This window comes from Mytilus galloprovincialis, chromosome 10 (assembly GCF_965363235.1).
Source record: "Mytilus galloprovincialis chromosome 10, xbMytGall1.hap1.1, whole genome shotgun sequence".
NCBI lineage: Eukaryota > Metazoa > Mollusca > Bivalvia > Mytilida > Mytilidae > Mytilus > Mytilus galloprovincialis.
Window position 1 is genome coordinate 4,078,568 of NC_134847.1, and position 24,513 is coordinate 4,103,080.

General features: G+C 31.2%; 1 protein-coding gene across 2 annotated transcripts in view; it reads right to left on the reverse strand.

The window, feature by feature from the left end:
• Positions 1 to 11,394: 11,394 nt before the first annotated feature.
• Positions 11,395 to 24,513, reverse strand: part of LOC143049677 (uncharacterized) — a 79,361-nt gene continuing 66,242 nt past the window's right edge. Inside the window, exons 6-7 of one of the 2 annotated variants that reach the window (XM_076223332.1) lie at positions 13,083 to 13,234; positions 11,395 to 12,095 (exon numbers count right to left, since the gene is read on the reverse strand). In XM_076223332.1, coding sequence (XP_076079447.1) covers positions 11,924 to 12,095; positions 13,083 to 13,234 — 324 coding nt within the window. In that variant the 3' untranslated portion in view covers positions 11,395 to 11,923. The remainder of the gene's footprint in view (positions 12,096 to 13,082; positions 13,235 to 24,513) is intronic. The other variant, XM_076223329.1, reaches the window with a different exon arrangement.

Below are 24,513 nucleotides of genomic sequence, written 5' to 3' on the forward strand. Positions count from 1 at the left end.
TATAGTGCTTGTATTTGTGAAAAAACAAGAATGTGTCCAAAGTACACGGATGCCCCACTCGCACTATCATTTTCCATGTTCAATGGACCGTGGAATTGGATAAAAAAAATATAATTAGGCCTTAAAATTAGAAAGATAATATTATAGGGAACATGTGTACTAAGTTTCAAGTTGATTAGACTTCAACTTCACCAACAACTACCTTGACCAAAAACTTAAACCTAAAACATGCACTTTTATTTTCTATATTCAGTGGACCGTGAAATTGTGGTCAAAAGTTTAATTTGGCTTTAATATTAGAAAGATCATATCATAAGGAACATGTGCACTAAGTTTCAAGTTGATTGGACTTCAACTTCATCAAAAACTACCTTGACCAAAAACTTTAACCTAAAGCGGGACAGACGGACGAACGAACAGACGGACGGACAGAGGAACGGACGCACAGACCAGAAAACATAATGCCCCTCTACTATCGTAGGTGGGGCATAAAGATTAAAGATTTGATCTTGTTTATTATGCTCAGGGGACAAAGAACATATATATGGACACTTCAACTTCACCAAAAACTACCTTGACCAAAAACTTTAACCTGAAGCGGGACAGACGGACGAACGAACAGACAGACAAAGGAACGGACGCACAGACCAGAAAACATAATGCCCCTCTACTATCGTAGGTGGGGCATAAAAATTGAAGATTTGATCTTGTTTATTATGCTTAGGGGACAAAGAACATATATAGGGACAATGGTACCACAGCAGTTTTTCTAAGGGGCTGCATAAGCCAATTTCCAAACCGTTGTTTGGTGTCTATTTACATCTGTTTTTTTTTTCTTTTATATATATTTTTGTTTGTAAGTACATCTTGTGGCAGTTTGCTATGCATTCTAACCAAAATAAAATAGTAAAAATTTGCATTTGTTTTCTCCTCGTCAGAAAATGAAAATGAGTGATTAAAATTATGACTAAACAAACAATAAAACTTGAAACATTTCTACATCTTTTGGTGTTTATTTTATAAAAATCGGTCTTGTAGTTACTTGGCAATATTTTTTTTTAAAAACATCGATTTTGGTAAAAATGATAGGACATTTTTTGAGTGGGAACTCAATCTTGTCCAATTACTGTATAGTCTGAGCACTTGTTTCATGAGCTTGAGTACGCTTATTTTATCAAGAACAATTATTGTTCTTAATAAAATAATATTTGCGAACGTCTTGTCCAGGAAATGCAAACCAAATGACATCTGACAGAGATATACAAAAAATAACGTACACGCTAGTCCAAATAATTATGCCGTTTAAGTACGGCTTTTTGATATTTTTTTTTTGGACGCCTTCCTCTATTTAGTCCAAATAATTATGCCGTTTAAGTACGGCTTTTTGATAACTTTTTTTGGACGCCTTCCTCTAACGTAGGAAGGCGTAACAGAAAAATCAAAAATAGCCTTTCTAGACGGCATAATTATTTGGACTACGTACACGCGTGCTTCCAATGTTTTAATTATTTTTCCTGAATATAAGAGAACTAGCGGTGAAAATCGAAACAAAAAGTCTTTATAGATCGATGGAGAAACAATACCAACAATGCTGGATGAACAACAACACTAAGATTTACTAATATTAAGGAAAATATTTTCAAAAGGCTGAATGCAGTAATATTTCTTACCATCAAGTTACGGAAAGACTGTTTCCGGGGGTTACACTAATGTCCTGACAATGTCCTGACAAAGTCCTGACAGAAATGAAAATGCTAAATACTTTTTTTATTATTGGAAGGATTTACTTGAAATTTGGAATCAAGCAAGATTAGAACTTATATTTAATAAATAAAATTTAAAAAAATAAAAAAAATATTTATAAGAGTTAGAAAACTTGACCTGACCAATTTGACTTTGAAACTACTAATGTCCTGACCGATATGTAACGGCTAAAAAATGTTTTATTATTGACAGGATAGACTTCAAATTCGATACCAAGGAAGATTAAAACATTTAATACAAAAATATAAGAAGAAAAAGGAAAAAAAATAAATTTTAAAGTTAGAAAACTTGACCTGACCAACTACGTCCTCCCGTGACTAATGTCCTGACTGATGTAAAATGCTAATAACTCTTTTGTTCTTTGAAGGATCGACTTCAAAATTACTGTCAAGGAAGATTCTAACATTGAATACAGAGATATAAGAAAAAATATTCAAAAAACTAATTTTAAGTGTTAGAAAACTTGATCTGACCAACGTCGACTCTGCCCTGACTAATGTCCTGATCGATGTAGAAAATGTTTATAACTTTTTTGTTATTGAAAGAATTGACATAATTAAAGTTCCTCACCAAGGGAAATTATATTATTCAAAATAAGAATTAAAGAAAAAAATTGTTTGTTAATTTTTGAAATGTTATAAAACTTGACCTGACCAACTTAATTGATCTTTATCATGATAATTAAGTCATTTCTTTCAATAATAAAAACAAAATTGTTTTTTTAGTTAATGAGGGATTAAACATGTCAAATAACATAAAAAAAGGACAGGAAATGGGCTTCTTTTGATTTCAAGATAATGTTTTTACAAGCATTCAAAGTAGAATTATGTTAGAATCACATAGAAATATAAAAACTTATAATAAACATAATTTTATCATGTCACTGTCTTTTGGCTTTCTTCTACACATATATTATAAATTATAAAAAGTGCATCCAAGTTCTTTCTTAACTATATTTAAATTTAAAAAAATGAAATATCAATATAATTTTCAAGAATTAAGTCTATTCTGTCTTTAGAGAGAAAAAAAAACAGTCGGTTATATAATATTTGTCTTTTCTTCATCGGTCATTGCAAAGGTAAACAGTGGTCAAGTTTAAAATATTTTTATTTTATATTCTTATACTTAGTGTTGTAATCTTCCCTGATACCAAACTTGGTAATATCTCATTAAATAATAAAAAGGTTATTGGCATTTTTATAACGGTCAGGACATTCATCATGACCAAGATCAAGTTGATCAGGTCAAGTTTTCTAACATTTCAAAAATTAACAAACATTTTTTTTCTAATAAATTCCTATATTTTATGCTATCATCTTCCTTGGTAAGGAACTTAAGTAATTTTTTTCAATAATTAAAAGATATCAACATTTTCTGCATCGGTCAGGACATTAGTCAGGGCAGAGTCGACGTTGGTCAGGTCAAGTTTTCTAACTCTTTAAATTATTTTTTTTAAATCTTATTCTTGTATCTCTATATTTAGTATTATAATCTATTTGAAATCGATCTTTCAAAGAATAAAAAAGTTATAAGCATTTTACATCGGTCAGGACATTCGTCACAGCAGAGACATATAATACAACATGTACAATGTCTCTGGTCACAGGAAAGCCGTAGTTGGTCAGGTCAAGTTTTCTAACTCTTTAAATTATTTTTTAAAAATCTTTTTCTTGTATCTCTATATTAAGTATTATAATCTTCCTTGACATTAAATTTGAAATCGATCCTTCAAAGAATAAAAAAGTTATCAGCATTTTACATCAGTCAGGACATTACTAGTCACAGGAAAGAAGTAGTTGGTCAGGTCAAGTTTTCTAACTCTTAAAAATATTTTTTTTCATTTTTTTTCTTATATTTTTGTATCAAATGTTTTAATCTTCCGTGGTATCGAATTTGAAGTCTATCTTGTCAATAATAAAACATTTTTTATCCGTTACATATCGGTCAGGACATTAGTAGTTTCAAAGTCAAGTTGGTCAGGTCAAATTTTCTAACTCTTATAAATATTTTTTTTATTTTTTTAAATTTTATTTATTAAATATAAGTTCTAATCTTGCTTGATTCCAAATTTCAAGTAAATCCTTCCAATAATAAAAAAGTATTTAGCATTTTCATTTCTGTCAGGACTTTGTCAGGACATTGTCAGGACATTGTCAGGACATTAGTGTAACCCTGTTTCCGGTCGGTCACACTAAAAACAACCCGGACGCGTCCGAGAGCGTCGGAGAGAAATACAAGTTCTACCATGTAAAATACAAATTACAACAAGTGAGATTGTAAAGGCAATTAAGTCCCTTAAAAATAGGAAAAGCACAGCTACTGATCTTATTTCAAATGAAATGTTGAAAAATGGAATATCAGTCTTAACAAAACCATTGCAAAAGCTATTTAACTTAATTTTGAATAATGGAAGTTTTCCAAAAGTTTGGAATGAATCATTTTTAGTACTCCTACATAAAAAGGGAAGTAAAAGTGACCCTGGTAATTACAGAGAGATATCCATTACTTCAAACCTGGGAAAATTGTTTAATAAAATAATCCTCTCTCGATTACTTGCTCATATAAATGTAAACGAATTAATAAGTAATAACCAGATTGGCTTTAAAGAAGATAGTCGAACTGCAGACCACATTTTTTCCTTAAAATCTATTGTCAGCAATTATAAATCCAAAAACAAAAAAATATTTGCTGATTTCATTGATCTCAGAAAAGCGTTTGATACAATTTGGAGAATAGGATTATTTCATAAACTACTACAAAGTAATGTACCAAAACATATTTTTAATATAATATTTTCAATGTACTCCAATACAACAAGTAGAATTAAATTTTCTAATGGTCTTAGCCAATCGTTTGAATCAAACTGTGGTGTTAAACAAGGAGATGTATTAAGTCCTCTTCTCTTTAATTTTTTTATAAACGACATACTTAAAGACTTGGAAAATATTAATACAGATCCAGTTGTAGTTGGTGATGTTTCATTAAATGCACTTTTGTATGCAGATGATATTGTATTATTATCTGATAGCAAAGAGGGTTTGCAAAATTGTCTCAATACATTAAGTAATTATTGTTCTTCTTGGAAATTGCAAGTCAATACAGAGAAATCAAAAGTAATGGTTTTTAATTCAAACGGAAAGTCTTTTCTGAACGAATTTTATTATAATGGCAAATCCTTAGAGACAGTTAATACTTATTGTTACTTGGGTATAAATATTAGATATAATGGCAGTTTTAATGTCGCCATCACTTCGCTTATGGAAAAAGCTAGGAAAGCGTATTTTAAAATAAAGAAAACAATAGGATTAGATAACCCTTGTAAACTTCTGGAAAAACTTTTTGATTCCTTAGTAGCCCCTATTCTCCTTTATTGTAGTGAAATCTGGGGGATTATTTCGACATTTAAAGACAGTGATGCCTACGAAAAGTTGCACATAAAATTTATTAAAGAAATCTTGGGAGTACACTGTAAGGCCTCGAATGATGCATGTCGTTCCGAACTTGCAAGACTGCCATTGAAAAATAGGATAATGTTATCTAGCATTAAATTCTGGGATCATTTAATCACTTCAGAAGGAAGTTTAGTTCACCAAATATATAATGCTACAAAAAAAGCAACCCATGGGTTAAAAAGTTAAATATTATTATTCAAAACTTAGGTTTATCTTATTTGTCAAATGATAACCTTACTATTAAACCCCTGTTTGGTTTCATAAAACAAAGACTAACTGATCAGGGTTTTCAGGAACAACATGCAAATATTTCAGCATCTCCTAAATTAATATTTTTCCAGAGTGTCTACAAAATTAATGAACGAGCAGGTTATGTTGATGCTTTAAAAAATAGATCAGATCGATCATCATTATGTAAATTAAGAGTTAGTGCTCATAACCTTGCCATTGAAAGAGGAAGATATTTAAAAATGCCCAGAGATCAAAGAATTTGTGAAATCTGTAAAAGTGGCGAAATTGAAAATGAACAGCACATGTTGCTACACTGTAGCGGTTACTCCAGTATTAGAGAGTCTTTTGTATTAAAAATGTTTAATATTACAGGAAAAAGTGTAACCACATTGTGTGATAAAAATATAATAAATCTCATACTTAATAATACATCCTATAAGGCACTAAAATTATCTTCCTCTTTCGTAACAAATTGTTTTAATGCAAGAAGTAATCTATTGTAATAGATTTTCATTATACCTTTAATCGTTTATTCACATATATATATAATTGTTTGTATTTTACTACCATGTATAGCAAATTGTTTATCCATTCGGTCATTACCATTTATTGTAAATGCGTTTGTGCCAATAAAATATTGTCTATTGTCTATTGTATACACGTTTCCTTCTAATATAATATGCATACAAGAAGAGCGGCAGGACGTTATTTTTATTACGTTATAGTTACAATAAAAGAATTTTAACAATAAAATTGTTATTGTTACATTATTAAATTGTTATTCTTTCGAATTTCTTCATTCATGATTTGGATTTATTCCACTGCTGAGAAGGGGCAAGGGGCTCCAATAACAGCAAAACAGTTAAATGATTTCATTAATAACAGTTAGGCATGGACCATTTAACTTGTAGGGGGACATGGTTTTTTTTCTGGTCAGAATATTTTCTATTTTTTGGAAGTAGCACAACAAATTATTTTTTTGGCAAATTGCAAATTGAAAATTTCAGGACAGGTAGACCTTGACCTAATAAATATTTTAACTTCTAGTCTTATTTGCTCTAAATGCTGGAGTTTTTTTAGATATAAGCCAAAAACTGCATTTTACCCTGTGTTCTATTTTTAGCCATGACGGCCATGTTTTTAGACAAAATAGAAAATAAAACACAAACTTTATTTTATACACCCTACTGATCATTCAGTTGAAGTTTTGTTGAATTTGATTGAGTAGTTTTAGAGGAGAAGATTTTTTAAAGTTAGCAAATATGATGAACAAATTGTGAAAAAATTGTCATTAAAGGACAATAACCCCTTAAGGGGTCAATTGACAATTTTGGTCATATTTAACTTATTTGTAGATCTTACTTTGCTGATCATTTTTGCTGTTTACAGTTTATCTTTATCTATAATGATATTCAAGATAATGACCAAAAACTGCAAAATTTCCTTAAAATTACCAATTAAGTGGCAGCAACCCAACAATGGTTTGTTTGATTCGTCTGAAAATTTCAGGGCTGATAGATCTTGACCTAATAAACATTTTTACCCCTGTCAGATTTGCTCTAAATGCTTCCGTTTTTGAGATATAAGCCAAAAACTGCATTTGACCCCTATGTTCTATTTAAAGTAAGGGCAGCCATGTTTTTTGACGGATCAAAAATCAAAGCACACACTTTGTGCAGGATAATCTAAGGAACTATCATGCTAAGTTTCATCCAAATCCATTCAGTAGTTTCAGAGGAGAAGATTTTTTAAAGTTAGCAAATATGATGAACAAATTGTGAAAAATTGTCATTAAAGGACATTTACCCCTTAAGGGGTCAATTGACAATTTTGGTCATATTAACCTATTTGTAGATCTTACTTTGCTGATCATTTTTGCTGTTTACAGTTTATCTTCATCTATAATAATATTCAAGATAATGACCAAAAACTGCAAAATTTCCTTAAAATTACCAAATTAAGTGGCAGCAACCCAACAATGGTTTGTTTGATTCATCTGAAAATTTCTGGGCTGATAGATCTTGACCTAATGAACATTTTTACCCCATGTCAGATTTGCTCTAAATGCTTCCGTTTTTGAGATATAAGCCAAAAACTGCATTTGACCCCTATGTTCTATTTTAAGTAACGGCGGCCATGTTTTTTGACGGATCAAAAATCGAAGCACACACTTTGTGCAGGATAATCTAAGGAACAATCATTTTAAGTTTCATTCAAATCCATTCAGTAGTTTCAGAGGAGAAGATGTTTGAAAAATTGTTAACGACGACAGACGACGACGACGACAGACGCCAAGTGATGAGAAAAGCTCACATGGCCTTTTAGGCCAGGTGAGGTAAAACAGGGATTTCATTATCTTTCGTGTTGACCAGTACATTCCTATTTGTAGATGGTACTTTTCAATGTATTCAATGAACATCTTATATAAAAATTCCTGAATTCAGGCGGTACTTATCAGTAGCGTAGGAGGGTAAAAGTACCGGGTACCGCCTCCTAATGAATGGCCTGGTAAAAATGTCAAAAGGCCAAATAAAGTACCATGTGCCAATGCTTATACAACTGCATACTAAATGTGATTGACCTACCACTTGTGGTTCAGCATAAACTAGACCTTATCACAAACTAATACATTGTAAACACCGCCATCGCCGGAAACAGCATACCTTTGTCTGGCTTTTTGACTCAATCAAGGCGAGACAATAAATATAGTTGAACCCTTAAAAATAAGTTCAAAAACAATGGTCAGGTGAAGTATATGCCACATATTTAACTATATACATAAAGGCAACAGTAGTATACCAATGTTCAAAACTCATAAATCGATAGAAAAAACCAAATCCGGGTCACAAATCAAAACTGAGGGAAACACATTAAATATAAGAGCAACTATGTACAAGATATCAAATATTCAGGTCTTCTTAAATATAATGCAATTGAGTGTTCTCTACTACCACCAAACTAATTCACAAGTCTCACATACTGGCATTTACCAAAATCAACTATAGAGGACAATAACTCCAACTTCGGCGTTGACATGAATATCAATAATGTGGTCATTTTTACAAATTTTCTTTTTAGAAAACTTTGAATTTTTCGAAAAACTAAGGATTTTCTTATCCCAGGCATAGATTACCTTAGCCGAATTTGGCACAACTTTTTTGAATTTTCGATCCTCAATGCTCTTCAACTTTTTACTTGTTTGGCTTAAATATTTTGTTATGAGTGTCACTGATGAGTCTAATGTAGACGAAATGCGCGTTTGGCGTACTAAATTATAATCCTGGTACCTTTGATAACTACTATAACTACATGTTTAATGGTATTCGAGATAATAGTCAAAATTTAAAAGCAAATTGTGCAATTCATCATTTATGAGCAATTTCTCCAAAACGTTTGAAGAAAATGGACAGTAGGTAGATCTTGTCATTTCAAGTTTTTTTTTTCCTGGTAAAATTTTCTTGGTCTGTGTTATTAAATATTGACTTAACTACTTTGTTCTATCTCATTAGCATTTCTAAAATATTATATTATACAGTCTTTCATTTTCAATATCATAAAAGGATGATTCAAGTCAGGAATATAACAGTTGTTGTCCATTCATTTGATGTGTTTTATCTTATGATTTCCCAATTTGATTACAGACTTTCCGTTTTGCATTTTCCTCAGAGTAAGGTATTTTGTGATTCTACTTTTTTTCAAAACTGACAACTTATTACAGCACATAAATTGAAAACAGACATATTTATAAAATATTTATTTATTTGTAAAATGTTCTACCAGATAAAATGACACAGTATAATGACAGCACTCACTTCCAAACACATTCTGTTACAATATTAAAACAATTGTATGCATAATAAGTATAAATAATTTATTAAACTACAGTAAAATCCATTAATTCAGATACATGAGTTAATAATGGAAAGGGACTATCTCAAAATGTTATTCAATCAAATGAAAGCAAATTTATATGGCTCAAATTGTCTCTCTACTCTACTAAATAAAAGTGAGAGAAAAAAAATTCCTGGTTACAAAAGGAAAAAAATTAATATGATAAAATTTTAGTTCTATGAAGATTGCATCTGGAAACCTCTTATCTTAGGCATACTCTTCCAAATCCATGTATGACTCTGTAGTGCCTACTTGTATGTGTTCCTCAAAAGGTTGAAATAAATTATAATTCTAAGAAGGTACCTCAACATGTTGTATATAATTGGTACCTTCTTTGATAAAATGCAGCAAATGAATCAACAAATTAAAGGAAAAAAAATTGAAGGTAAGTTTTACTCTTGATGCTTTTGATTAAACTCATACCTATCAAGCATATATAAACAGCAAATTTAGAAGTAATTTAAACAAAACCCAGTCAACCCAATCATACAGAGGTCTTATAGAAGTATAGTCAAAAATTCAAATACATTCCTTCAACATTCAATTTTACATCAAAGGAATACAAAAATACAATGAACAGTTTTTTTCCAGACAAACTTTAAATTCCAACAAGCAAAGGTAAAGATAAACTGATGTTTCAGTGAATAGGCCACAATCATAAGCATTCAATGTGAATATTCAACAAAAAGAGTTATTTCAACAGAATGAAATTGTCGATATTGTGCCATTCTAAACATGATAAAGTTATTTAAAGCGTAAAATCTATTTTTGTTTTTAATTATTCAAGATTTCACATGACAGAAGAAGTAAACATAATAGGCCATAATGCGTAGGAGAAACATTTATATGAGACCATAAACAATGAATCTGTAGATTTTTCAACAACACTTAATTTCAAATGGGAGGAGGGAGCAATATTTTTATCCAATCTAAAAACCCTTGCCATATTTTATTTAAACAGAAAGTTGACAAACCAAATATCAAGTACAAATAAAGAAGATTCAACAATTTGTATCTGGCCTTAAATAATCTCTCAGCGGAATATTCAGTGCAGATCTGTCATTTAAAATTGACAGAAAGAGAGCATCAAATCAATCCACCACAAGGAACACTGAATTTCATTAAAAAATTTGCAGTTGGCATGCAAAAATTTGCCAACTGTAGATATAGCTTGCATAACACAAATTGTACAACAACTTAGGGGAGATAACTCAGGTAAATATCATCCATTCTGTGTTCATAATAAGCTTCCTTGCTGCTTCCTTAATGTATAGTGGCAAGTATTTCATGCATATTCAGAACAACCTGGCACAATTATAAGAGTATCATGATTATATCAAATGAATACAGATATTGCTAAAATGTTGGAAAAAAATTGAAGCCATAATATATAAATTTTTGAGTGAAAATATTTGGTCTGCATAATTCTCCAACTATAATTCCATTAAAAAACAATATTCTTTGTTCTGAATTTTTTTTTTTGTCAAACATGATCCATAAGAAGAAATATCCCAAATTTCTCTTGATGTTTGTTTAACTATTTTGATATTTTCAGGTGTTTTTTTTTTAAATAAAGTCATCAGCAAATCAAATATATATATTTCAACTGAATTAAACCAATTAAAAAATTTAGTTTTGCATTTATTTCTAATATTTCCAAAAAATGAGGTCTGGGTATAATTTTGATTAATATTGTCAATAATTTTTTTTAAACTGTTTCTAGGAAACTTCATTTTTTTTAACTTACGGGAAAAACATATAATGAAAATGACATACTAACTATTTCTATAGGACATGGATAAACACTTGCTCTGTGGATTATATTGACACTGACATGATACATTAAAGCAACATAAAATTAATAACAGGAAAAAATTACAGAAAAAATATTTTGACTAACTTTATTAAAAAAAAATATTGGTCCAAAGGACCAGAATAAGTAGAATTATGAATTATTTAGAACATGGAATGTTTTTTCCTAAATTTCATTTTTTTTAACAGTATAAAACAGTTGACCAAAAAATAACATATCAATGACTAAAGCATTTGTACTCTATTCTATACTCTGTATTTAGCAGGAAAGGGGGAGAGAAACATGGATTGTTAAACCATTAATAATAAACATTGTTTAAAGCTCTGTTCCACTTTTTACCAAAAATATAAAACATTCAATTTTCTCCAAAAATGTTTCTATGTTCGTTTTTGGTCTACTAAAAGACACCTAGATTTTCTACGCACATCTTCTGCCCTCTATCTCCTGCCCTAAATAGGCATCTATCAAACTTTTCCATGAATATAGAATATGGTACACTTACACACACATTCATCAATCGTGAACATGATTTTCCTGATAAAAATATAATAACAAATTACAATCATCATTCTACACCATTCCTAAAGAGATAAATTTAATCAAATATCACAGAAACTTTGTACCTTGCCATGGAAACATCATAGTTGCCATAGAAACTGGCAGTAATAGATATAGTGAAGTAACCATAGCAATTCTCAGATCTACTCTCTTCCTGGTCAGTCATACATCTTATAAGCCGTGGCATTTTTCATGCTAGTTTCCATAGCAATGATTAAAATCTATAGCCATAATAGTCCACATATTTAAATGCATTTGATTGTTTTATGGCTTTGGCGAGAGCAAGAGATTTCCTTGTTTTCCGTGCTGCAAGGCGATGCATTCTTGCTAGCTGTTTCTCTTCCTGTCTGTGTCTTTTTGCTTCTAAATTCTTTCTCTTCAACCATCTGAAAAGGAACAGAATATGTTTATTACATTCCAATAGGATAAATGGCTCTAATTTTTCAAAGAGTAAGAATTATTTTTTAATTTCATGTGGATTGCTGTCTCATTGAGTACCTTACATCTCCTTTTATTGATACAATACACATACATGTAGATTCATTATTATTTTATTACCAGTTGCTTTACTCTTTCTGGGTATAGGTTAACCAGAAATTCATCTTTTTTTTTATAGAAATCTTGTCTCTGCTTCAGCAAAAGTTTAAAAAATGTAGATTCCTTATGAGGGGATTGGGGGCAAAAGAGGGGCAAAAGATACCAGAGGGACAGTCAAACTCATAGATTGAAAATAAACTGACAACGCCATGCCTAAAAAATAAAAAGACAAACAGAAAAATAATAGTACACAAGACACAACATAGAATAATAGTATTTTCACAGATACAGTCATATTTCTACCTTTAAGCCTTTTAGATATTTGCAATTTTGTTAACCTTAAATTTATTGTTTACCTATATTCAAGAAATCTATGAAAATTATTACCTTATGAACAATAAATCAGCATCAGTTGAAAGGACAAAAAAAACAACAATGGACAATTTTAGATGGACAAAAAAGTAAATAAATCATTATAAAGGTTCAGCGTTCTCCCCAGGGCCTTAAGCACTGTGGTATTCTGGTGCTATATTTTCTACCATGGTGTTATCTTGGATGATTTTTATTATAGAATGTATAAGAGACATGGTACTATATTTTTTTGGAAAACCATAGTCCGAGATTACTCTGACGTCCAACAGCTGTTTTGCCAGACAAGCTGGGGCCGTGTGGCAAAACAGCCGTTGGACGTCAGAGTAATCTCGGACTAGGAAAACCAGTGCTATAATAATTTTCAAGGTGCTACGGTATTTGAAAATTCTGTTTGGAACACCAAAGGTTGACAACAGACCTCATGGATTTAGCTTTTTCCACTTGCCCACCCTGTTTACACATACCCTCTAAAAGCTTGGTCACAATCTGTTCTGCTCCTGATAATAAACCCATCAGTTTGTTCTTTTTCTTGACGTCTTTTCAGCAATTTTTCTTCCCGTACTTGTCGTGATTTTGTCTTTAACCAATTGTTATATGCCTCTTCTATTTCTTTTGCCTAAAAATAAATTCAATTGTAAAAAAATAAACCACTAACACTAGTCCAAGAAAACCTTTGATAGCACTTTCGTTCATATAGTTAGGAGTTTGTGGTATCATATTTATACCATATTTAATCATTTAAAGATAAAAGTCTTGTCCACTGCGATATTTAGAAAGAAACAAGTTTAAAGCCTCCAAAGTGAAAACTTGTTAACTAGAGAATGAAAACAGTCATCTGCAATGAGTATTTTTTTACCATGACTGACTGATAATGCTTCAGTGTTGTTAACCTAAGATGAGAGTAAGAATGCTGTAACCCAGTGGCAGATCAAGGGGAGGGGGGAGGGGGTTCCGGGGGTTAGAACCCCCCTTTTTTTGGGCCGATCAATGCATTTGAATAGGGACATATAGTTGGAACCCCCTCCCTTTTTAAAATAGCTAGATCTGCCACTGTAACCCTTGATGAGAAAACAATAAGATATATAGGAACTGCTGCCACCCTTAGTAAAAGTAGATATGAGATACTGTGGATTTATTTATTTTCATGGATACCATTTTTCGTGGATTGCGGAAAACTTGTATTTTCATGGATATTTAATTTCATGGTTTTGGCAAAGTCTGCATACACTTCTTTAGACAAATTGTAATCTGTTGAACATTTAAGTTTGTGGTTCTCCAGTGCCAATGAAATCCATGTTAATTGGTATCCCATGAATATTAATGAATCCACAGTATATCATATATCATACATGCTGTTACCCTCAGGGAAAGTAGGTATGAGATATATTGTAAATGCTGCTACCCTAGGTTAAAGTAGGTATGAGATATATTGTAAATGCTGCTACCCTAGGTTAAAGTAGGTATGAGATATATTGTAAATGCTGCTACCCTAGGTTAAAGTAGGTATGAGATATATTGTAAATGCTGCTACCCTAGGTTAAAGTAGGTATGAGATATATTGTAAATGCTGCTACCCTAGGTTAAAGTAGGTATGAGATATATTGTAAATGCTGCTACCCTAGGTTAAAGTAGGTATGAGATATATTGTAAATGCTGCTACCCTAGGTTAAAGTAGGTATGAGATATATTGTAAATGCTGCTACCCTAGGTTAAAGTAGGTATGAGATATATTGTAAATGCTGCTACCCTAGGTTAAAGTAGGTATGAGATATATTGTAAATGCTGCTACCCTAGGTTAAAGTAGGTATGAGATATATTGTAAATGCTGCTACCCTAGGTTAAAGTAGGTATGAGATATATTGTAAATGCTGCTACCCTAGGTTAAAGTAGGTATGAGATATATTGTAAATGCTTAAATGATGTCACCCTCTGTAAAAGTAGGAACCAGATATATTGGAATTGCTGTCATCCTCAGGGAAAGTAGGAATCAGATATATTGTAAATGCTGTCACCCTAGGTTAAAGTAGGAATCAGATATATTTTAAATGATGTTACCCTCAGGGAAAGTAGGTATGAGATGTATTGTAAATGCTGTCACCCTAGGTTAAAGTAGCAATCAGATATATTGAAAAGGCTATCTCCCTAGATGAAATTTAGAATGAGATATATTGTAAATGCTTTCACTGTAGGTTAAAATAGATATGAGATATATTGTAAGCAATAATAAATGATGTCACCCTCTGTGAAACTAAGACAGATATATTTCATGAATAATGTCACCCTAGCCCTGAGTAAAAGTAGGATTGAAAAATATTGTAATTGCTGTCACCCAAGGTAAAAATAGATATGAGATATATTGTAAGCGATAATCTGAGGCGATAATAAATGATGTCACCCTCTGTGAAAGTAAGAAAGATATATATCATGAATAATGTCACCCTAGCCCTGGGTAAAAGTAGGATTGAAAAATATTGTAATTGCTGTCACCCTAGGTAAAAGTAGATATGAGATATATTGTAAATGCTAATAAATAATGCACCCTAGATAAGTCAGAATGAGATTATATTGTAAATATTTTCACCCTTGATGAAAGTCAGAATGAAATACATTATTGTAGGTGGACAAAGGGTAAAAAACATTTTCTGGACATTTTTGGCAAGTTAGATTTTTCTATCTATAATGGTTTGATGGATAATAGACAATACATGTACTTGCAGTTTACCTCTTTGTTCCAATTGAAAGATGTACAGAAGAACAATAGCAACAAGAACGTTACAAGATTGATGTACTGACAATAGCAACAGGGATAGTGGGAGGACAACTACAGACAATAGCAACAAAAAATAATATATGTACATTAGCACAAGACAAATGTACAGACAATTACAGACTAACATTAATGAACAGAGCATGTTCTTGATTAAAGCTATGTCTAATATAACCAATAAAGGGCTGCGCTTTAGCGCATGATACGCCCGTTGCTCTTTTAACTTGTCTTTTATGCTTTAAATGAATTTATATGATCAACTAGAAATATATATACAAATCAAAAGGGGTGTTACATTAATATATTCACCAAAGTTTCATAAAATCCCCCTTTTTTAAGTATAAAAATTCATTACTTAAGAAAACGTAAAATCTAAAATTTATAAAAATGGAAAGGGAGCTTATGTCAATAGATATAAACAATTTATCAAAGTTGCATAAAATTTTGTGAAAGTGTTAGTTATTGTCCCAAAATTGGAAAATCCCCCCTTTTTTAAGCAAAAAAATTCATAACACGGAAATGTAAAATCTGAAATTTATAAAAATTGAAAGGGAGCTTACATCAATAGATATAAACAATTCACCAAAGTTTCATGGACAATATTGGTGAAAGCCTTTTTGAGTTATTGTCCGAAGTGTTGAAAATCCCCCTTTTTTTATGAATAAAGCCCCATAAATCCAAAACTTAAAATCTGAAATTTATAAGAATTGAAAGGGAGCTTTCATCAATAGATATAAACAATTCACCAAAGTTTCATGGACATTGGTGAAAGCCTTTTTGAGTTATTGTCCGAAGTGTTGAAAATCCCCCTTTTTTTTAGGAATAAAGCCCCATAAATCCAAAACTTAAAATCTGAAATTTATAAGAATTGAAAGGGAGCTTTCATCAATAGATATAAACAATTCACCAAAGTTTCATGGACATTGGTGAAAGCCTTTTTGAGTTATTGTCCGAAGTGTTGAAAATCCCCCTTTTTTTTATGAATAAAGCCCCATAAATCCAAAACTTAAAATCTGAAATTTATAAAAATTGAAAGGGAGCTTATATCAATAGATATAAACAATTCACCAAAGTTTCATGGACATTGGTGAAAGCCTTTTTGAGTTACTGTCCGAAGTGTTGAAAATCCTCCTTTTTTTATGAATAAAGCCCCATAAATCCAAAACTTAAAATCTGAAATTTATAAGAATTGAAAGGGAGCTTTCATCAATAGATATAAACAATTCACCACAGTTTCATGGACATTGGTGAAAGCCTTTTTGAGTTATTCTCCGAAGTGTTGAAAATCCCCCTTTTTTTATGAATAAAGCCCCATAAATCCAAAACTTAAAATCTGAAATTTATAAAAATTGAAAGGGAGCTTACATCAATAGATATAACCAATTCACCAAAGTTTCATGGACATTGGTGAAAGCCTTTTTGAGTTATTGTCCGAAGTGTTGAAAATCACCCTTTTTTTTATGAATAAAGCCCCATAAATCCAAAACTTAAAATCTGAAATTTATAAAAATTGAAAGGGAGCTTACATCAATAGATATAAACAATTCACCAAAGTTTCATGGACATTGGTGAAAGCCTTTTTGAGTTATTGTCCGAAGTGTTGAAAATCCCCCCTTTTTTATGAATAAAGCCCCATAAATCCAAAACTTAAAATCTGAAATTAAAAAAAAACGAAAGGGAGCTTACGTCAATAGATATAAACAATTCACTTAAGTTTCATGGAAATTGGTGAAAGTGTTTTTGAGTTATTGTCCGAAGTGTGGACGACGCACGGACGGACGGACGGACGGACAGACGGACAACGGTATACCATAATACGTCCCGTCTAAAAGACGACGTGCGTATAAAAATTATAATAGTAAATTATTCAAATGCACATTTATGCAAACAGGAATATACTCAAGCATCTTTTTGATTAAATCATAATCAGCATTATACCTGTTTAATCATAATTTAATCATAATCAGTTATTTATTTTTGAATACCGATGTTAAGTCATAATCATGATCATCTCTGTGTTTTATATATGGTCATACTCATCTCAATGATTTTATGAACCCACTTTTAAGGTATACAGTTTCCCTTGTTTGAATTGCTTTTGATTTAAAATGTAAATATTTACTTTTGGGTCATCAGCATTTCAAATTTTATTGCTTGACTGAGTTTAACCAATTATTAGTGACTTCACTCTCTATAAAAACTGTGGCTGAATCCTGGGGGGGGGGGTTACTGACTATCCTTTTGGGTATACCTGTGCCGACAGCACTTGCCAAATCGTACCCTGTTCTAACCAGAAAACAATGAATAACATACCCTGTTCTAAACAGAAATATGGAAAAACATACCCTGTTCTAGACACGCTCAGAAAATGTATACCCTGTTGTAGACCATATAAAATAGATGCTGTTCTAGACTCGGGTTGTAGACTGTATCTTAAACAGTTAAATAAGCGATCCTGTACTAGACAAATACTTTTGTTTAAAAAAAGAACCTGTTCTCACCAGCAAGGCATGGAAAAGCGACCCTGTTCTAACCAGCAGGACATGAGAAAGGGACCCTGTTCTAACCAGCAGGGCATGAAAAAGGGACCCTGTTTTGCGGCACACTCATACAACTAAAAATATAGGAAGTAACCCCCCCCCCCCCCCCCCCCGGGCTGAATTTATCAAATCATGTAATAACCAAAAGTGTAAAATTGTCAACCCTTCATTCTTTTCTTTTTTAAATGAAATTAAAACTTTTATGTATCTAATTTTTCACGAAACCACCTTAAACATTTCTAGTGACAAATCTTCATTCTTGGTGACCGACTTATCAAAACTAAAATCCCTGGTGACAAATTAAGGTCTTGAGTGATAAATCAAAGTGTCTTGTTTCTACTTAGAATGAAAAATTTATTAGCACTGACAACCAAAAATATATATAAAGTAATGATTACGTCAGCAAAACAAAGCACTAGAAAGAAGGACAACTGTTAATGATCATTTATGGCTCAAAATAAAATTTCTAAAGCAGCAAATTTTTCACTACCCTCATTCAATCAATAAAAATGTATTGTTTTACACATGTGGTTAACAACAATCTGGGTTGACCTAAAAGATTTTTGACTGAATGATGTTAAACATTGCTTTCGGCTTTATTGGCTATATTGTGCACTGAGCTTCGGCAGGAAAACTGAGAATCCTTGTCATTTAAGATAGGAGTTTAAGGGCATACAATACAGTTTTGATCCCGTATTTACATTTTGATAAGAATTTCCATATAGACTACTTTTTATCTGATTAAATTAAATATGTAATAAAAAATATACCTTCATGTGCTACTTTTTGAGTAAAACGAGGTTGAAATTTTGTATATTTGCTCAAAATTCGGATTTGTGGCTGTATTTTCCCTTTTGAAAGAAAGACATAACTTTTTTGTTTTAACAGATAAACACAAATTGTTTTTTGTTAAATAATTTGTAATTTCTGTATTTTATAAGTATCATAAAACTTACACATTTTTTATTCAGAAATAACTCATCTTTATCAAATGTTAATGAATGTAGAAAAAAAACATCATTTTTTGCTCTGTATTTATTAAAATTTAAAAAAAATGCACTATTTACGTATTCATGAAAATTGCGCACATGTTCTACTTACGTAATCAAACCAAATGGCATTTTAAAACATAGGGGTCCATGAACTCTTTTTCAAGTTAATTTAAATAAGTTTGAATGATAAAAATCAGTCGAAAACTGAACCGTTTCCCGATAAGTCATAGTTTGACGTCGAGAAAATAACAATTTACGTTTGCAACGTCATTACTTCCCATGTAACTGTATCGTATGCCCTTAACACACCTGCCATGCGTAGGATTCTAACTCACAACCTCAGTGTTAAAAAGATCATAGAATTAGTCAAATCTATAGAAGAAGTGCAAAATTAAAATCAAAAGTGTAATAGTATATGAAATATTAGAATTAAAAAATGAAATATAGAAAAAGCAAATCTAAATTTTTTATTGTTTCTCAGAATCATTTTACAATGCCTTCTAATTCCTCTTTATGAGAGGTAAATGTATTTTTTATATCAGCAGAGGATTTAAACAACAAATTAACTATTTTTTACAAAAACTAAAAATCTAAGTAAAACATAAATTTAATTAATTATTGAATTAAAAAAATTGTGTTAATTTGTTTCAGTTCAATTTTCCCATTTAGAATGTCTGGAAAGTTATCATAAAATGCAAGTTAATTTCAATGTATACAAGCAAAAGACGGTTGAAAACATTTCAATATTCACATTTTTAAATATAGTCTCTCATAACTCTTTAAAGAGTGGCTCTTGTTAACTTGTGTTTTAAAAAGCTGTATAATTTATATGTAACAAGTGGTGAGACTTTAATAAAGTATTTGTTTTGTCTTGTCTATATATGAAAAAGTCAGTTAATATACCTCTTCCAAAGGGAGACAACAAATGTTAAATTAAAAACCAGAAAATAAAATTTGAAAAATTTAACAAAAAACTATCATTTTTCAATTTGTGTAAGTTGTATAGTTTTTTTTTAAAGATCATAGCACCTGTATATCCCGAAGAATTGCTGTTTACTGGCAACAACTGAAGCCTTTGGCTAACAGTAGAATTATGAAGCAGGTATCCAGTGACAATCTACAGTAAACTGGATCCCTGTCTCATAATAAACTCATCATAGATACCAGGACTAAATTTTGTATATACGCCAGACGCGCGTTTCCTCTACAAAAGACTCATCAGTGACGCTCGAGTCCAAAAAAGTTAAAAAGGCCAAATAAAGTACGAAGTTGAAGAGCATTATGGACCAAAATTCCTAAAAGTTTTGCCAAATACAGCTAAGGTAATCTATGCCTGAGGTAGAAAAGCCTTAGTATTTGAAAAATTCAAAATTTTGTAAACAGGTAATTTATAAATATAACAAAGTCCCTTGGATTCAAATTAAAAGCAATATTTGGTGTATCAGACCAGGATATAAAGGCAACTTCTCGAAAACTGAAATTTCAAGACTTAATAGGTATAGGAAGATGTGGTATGAGTGCCAATGAGACAACTCTCCATCCAAATAATAATTTATAAAAGTAAACCTTTATAGGTCAATGTACGGCATTCAACATGGAGCTTAAAGCTTTACAAGAACAAACAAATGAAGCAATTCTGCACAATCACTCAAAAAGGTGTCAATGGGCTGTGTTCTCTTACAGTATAAAGTTTGGGCCTACCTCTGATTCAGTAATGGACTCATTCTCATCTCCAAGCTGGTCCAAAATATGAAATTAAAATAATTTGGGTCAACATTCAGTCTCATAGTTAAAACAGTAATCATTAATGGAGATAAACTGAAAAAAAAAATTCCTCTTTTTTTTTTTTTGAATGAGAGTAGTGAAACATTGTGCTGTTAGTTGTTAGCCATAATTTGCTCCTCCTAGAGGGCTCAAAGTACAATTATTATATAGTAGCTCAATAAAAAATCAATACACAATTTATTGGTAGGAAAATTACATATGTACTAGTACAGTACTTAGTAGACAGTCTACAATTAAGTTTTCAAGGCTGAATCTCTTTTTATAAATTCATAATTTGGAAGATTTTAATTTCTGGAATTACCACGTAATAATTAACATCTTATTCGTATAAATAATTAAAAGAATTAAACATTTATGATTCAGTGAACATACAAGTTCATTTATTTTTTTTCATACAAAATGGAAGTTATAGACAACAGATAAATGTAACCATTGTTTCATGCATAGTAATAGGGAAAACACGACAGGTCCGACCCAGAAACCATATTAGAAGTATAATGACATGCTACAAGCATTAGAATTTAGATAGAACAACAACAGAGCCCTCTAGTGAGAAGATTTATCCTACCTCCTCGTCATCATCGCTGTCATTGAGATGATCACCTGACCCTTCGTCCTGCTGGTCTCTGCGATATTTCTATAGTCAGATAGTTAAATATATTAGTTCACAGCAAATACATACAATCAGCCACAAAACAAAATTAAAACCAACTTCATTACAGCTGCTTATTAAGAACATTAATTACTGTGGATTCAATTATTTTCGTGGGTACCAATTTTCTTGAATTGAGGAAAACTTGCACTTTTTGTCCATTCGTTTTTGATGTGTTTTGTTATTTGATTTTGCCATGTGATTATGGACTTTCCGAATTGATTTCAGTATTTTTTTGATTTTACTTTTTTCTTGGATATATATTTCGTGGTTTTGCATTTTGGTTTAGTATATAAAATTTGTATTTCGTTAGACATTAAAATTCATGGTTCCCAGCGAAATCCATGAAAAATTGTTATCCAAATATAATAATGAATTCTCAGTATCCTATATTTTCTACACTTGTGCGAAGGGTAAAGGGGTAAGTTATCTTTGGTTATTTATTTTGAGAATTCTACATGTAGCAAAATAAAACAAATAACCAGAATTAATAATTAGTTTGTTTATCAAATGCTCTGAAAGAGGGTGGTAGGGAAAGATAATCCAGGATTTATTTATTAGGGCCTTTAATCTGTGCAAAAATAAATATTTATTTATTACGAACAAGCACTTGTACATGCCACTATGAGTAAGAACTTAGCTACATGTATATATATGAGACATGCACCCCATGCAACACAGTGTGTCATAAGTCCTAGGTATATATATTTTCTATAAAGCAATGATTTCATGGAATAATGATGTTATCAAAACTGTGGAAATCCCAACATTGCATTTTGCGATGAGCACTGATGAGTGAATTTGTTTCAAAACTTTTTTAGTGATAGATAGTACATGTATAAAAATTGTCTGAATATCAGTCAGTATCTAAAAGTAGACAGTAGATTGCAAAATATAAGCAAATACTTAAAAGATAATTATCAGAAAATTTCGACAAAAAAGTATAGTGTACAAAAATCTCAAAGTTAAAGGATTAAAAGCCTGTCAAATTCTGTAAAAAAAAAGTTTAGCAGCAGTTGTGAAGTTGGCAATAATTAATTATTCAAATACAAATGACAAGTGGACAAAATGTGAAGGAAATTAATATCATATATTGATACAACCAGCCAAATTGAAATCAGTATTTAAAAAAAATATTGATAGTTAATCATTGATAAAGTTAATACAAATAACAGGCAGGATAAACAAATAATAAGAGGACGGGACAAACATCAACAAGACAACAACACAATGAAACTTCCTGTAAATATGGCCATTATATGTACATTGTATACTCAACAATATACAGGGTTAGAAAAAACTATACTTGTACTTTTAATATGGATTCTGTGAACTAACTTTTTTTTCTAAATAATATCTAAATGGCAAATCAACATATTATATCCGCTTGAGCCGTGCACCAGCAGTCAAAATCAAATTGTATATTAGTCATGACTAGAAAAATGGGGATGTTTTTTGAAACCTTGAATAAAATGCTTTTGATAATAGAAAAATTTACAAACTTTTTTTTATGTAGTACCCTATTAATTTCCGCTTCAAGGCAGCACTCACACCAGCAAAGTGGAAAGGGATTAATATAAGTTGCAAAACTTGTTTCCCAATCCACTATAAATAAATATGTTTAAACTATCAATTTCTGATTTGTTACTGAAAAGACACAATTCTTATTACTTGGCTTTTTACATAAGTGTAAATTATTGGTAAGATATTCTAAGGAAATATATTTATTCAGTTTTCGGTGAGGTTAATATATTTTGTACAGTTGTCTTTTTTTTTCTTTTTTTTCACTTGGTCATCAGATGTTGTCTTTTTTTATTAAATTTTTTGTTGGTCCCATGGTATTTTCTCCCCCTCTTTTATGAACCATCTATCTGGCATTTCAAACAATGTAACTTGTCCAAATTAATAACTACCTCTCCAAAATCAATAAGAAGTAAAAAGTAATAATCTAAGAATTCACATGATCTTGGAATAATTCTCATAAGGACTCCATCTTTTTATCAAACCATGAGATAAATCATCCAAGCTGATGATAAGATAAATGATTTTTAAAGCCCATCTGTTTTGACCTTTGTTTTTTTTTGTATTATTGATATTATAAAACACCTGATCCTCTCCATTAATCTATATATTATCCTTACTTTTTCATGATTTCCATTCTTCTTTCGTTCCTGATCTTCCTGTCTTTGTTGTTCTTTCTTTTGTTCTCTCTTTTTCGACCACCAAGATTGAAAAATGTCATCATTATCTCGCTGTTTTGTATATTCTTCCTCTTCTTTTCTCCTCTTTTCCTCTTTTTTTCTTCTTTCCTTTTCTTCCTGTTGCTGCTTCAGTAGTTTCTTATCCTCAGGTGTCATTGCATAAAGTGAGTTATATGAGAAATTTTCTAATGGTCGATGAGAGTCGTGTGTTGTTCGTGCCGACTGAGCACGCTGTTTTGATGAACCAGGGCGAACAACTCTTCTAGAACTGGAAGAACTGCTAGATGGACGTGGATTGGACGGAGGTGTAGGTTGGCGGGAGGACGATGATGAGCGATTTTCCTTGTTATCCTCGTCTAACGATTCGTCAATTAACTGTGGTAGTCCCATGTCTTTGGCTCTGACATCATCTGAACTTACAACCTCAAATTTACCATCTTGTTCTATGACATTTTTTCACTATTATTGTTTTTATTTTCAGAATCTGTATTTGATTTTTCTGAGGGTCGTGGTGTTTCATCATCATCACTAGGGGGCACCACCAAATCAACTAGAGTGTCTTTGAATCCAACTCTTGAATCCTTCCTTTTGTCAGGTGGAGTCGGGTCTTTGGCCAACTCTTCATTATAAATTTTCAATTTGTCTTTTACATCATACTCAGGAGGATCTTCTTCTACAAAAGGTTTAAAAAACATAAGATAAGGAACAGCAATCAGAACCTGGCAGTCCTAAAAATGTAAAGAATCAAGCAAAATGGACCAAAAACATGAAGAATAGAGGAAATAAATCCCTAAAATATTAAGAATAGAAAAAAATTGCCTAAAGATTTTTAAAACTACAGAATTAAAGGAACACCAGATCCTCATGTATGTTAATACCTCAAGTTGTTCTTTCACATTTTATTCTTTTTTGTATTGTGGCAAAATCTCTTCATTTTTACAGAATAAGAAAATACCCA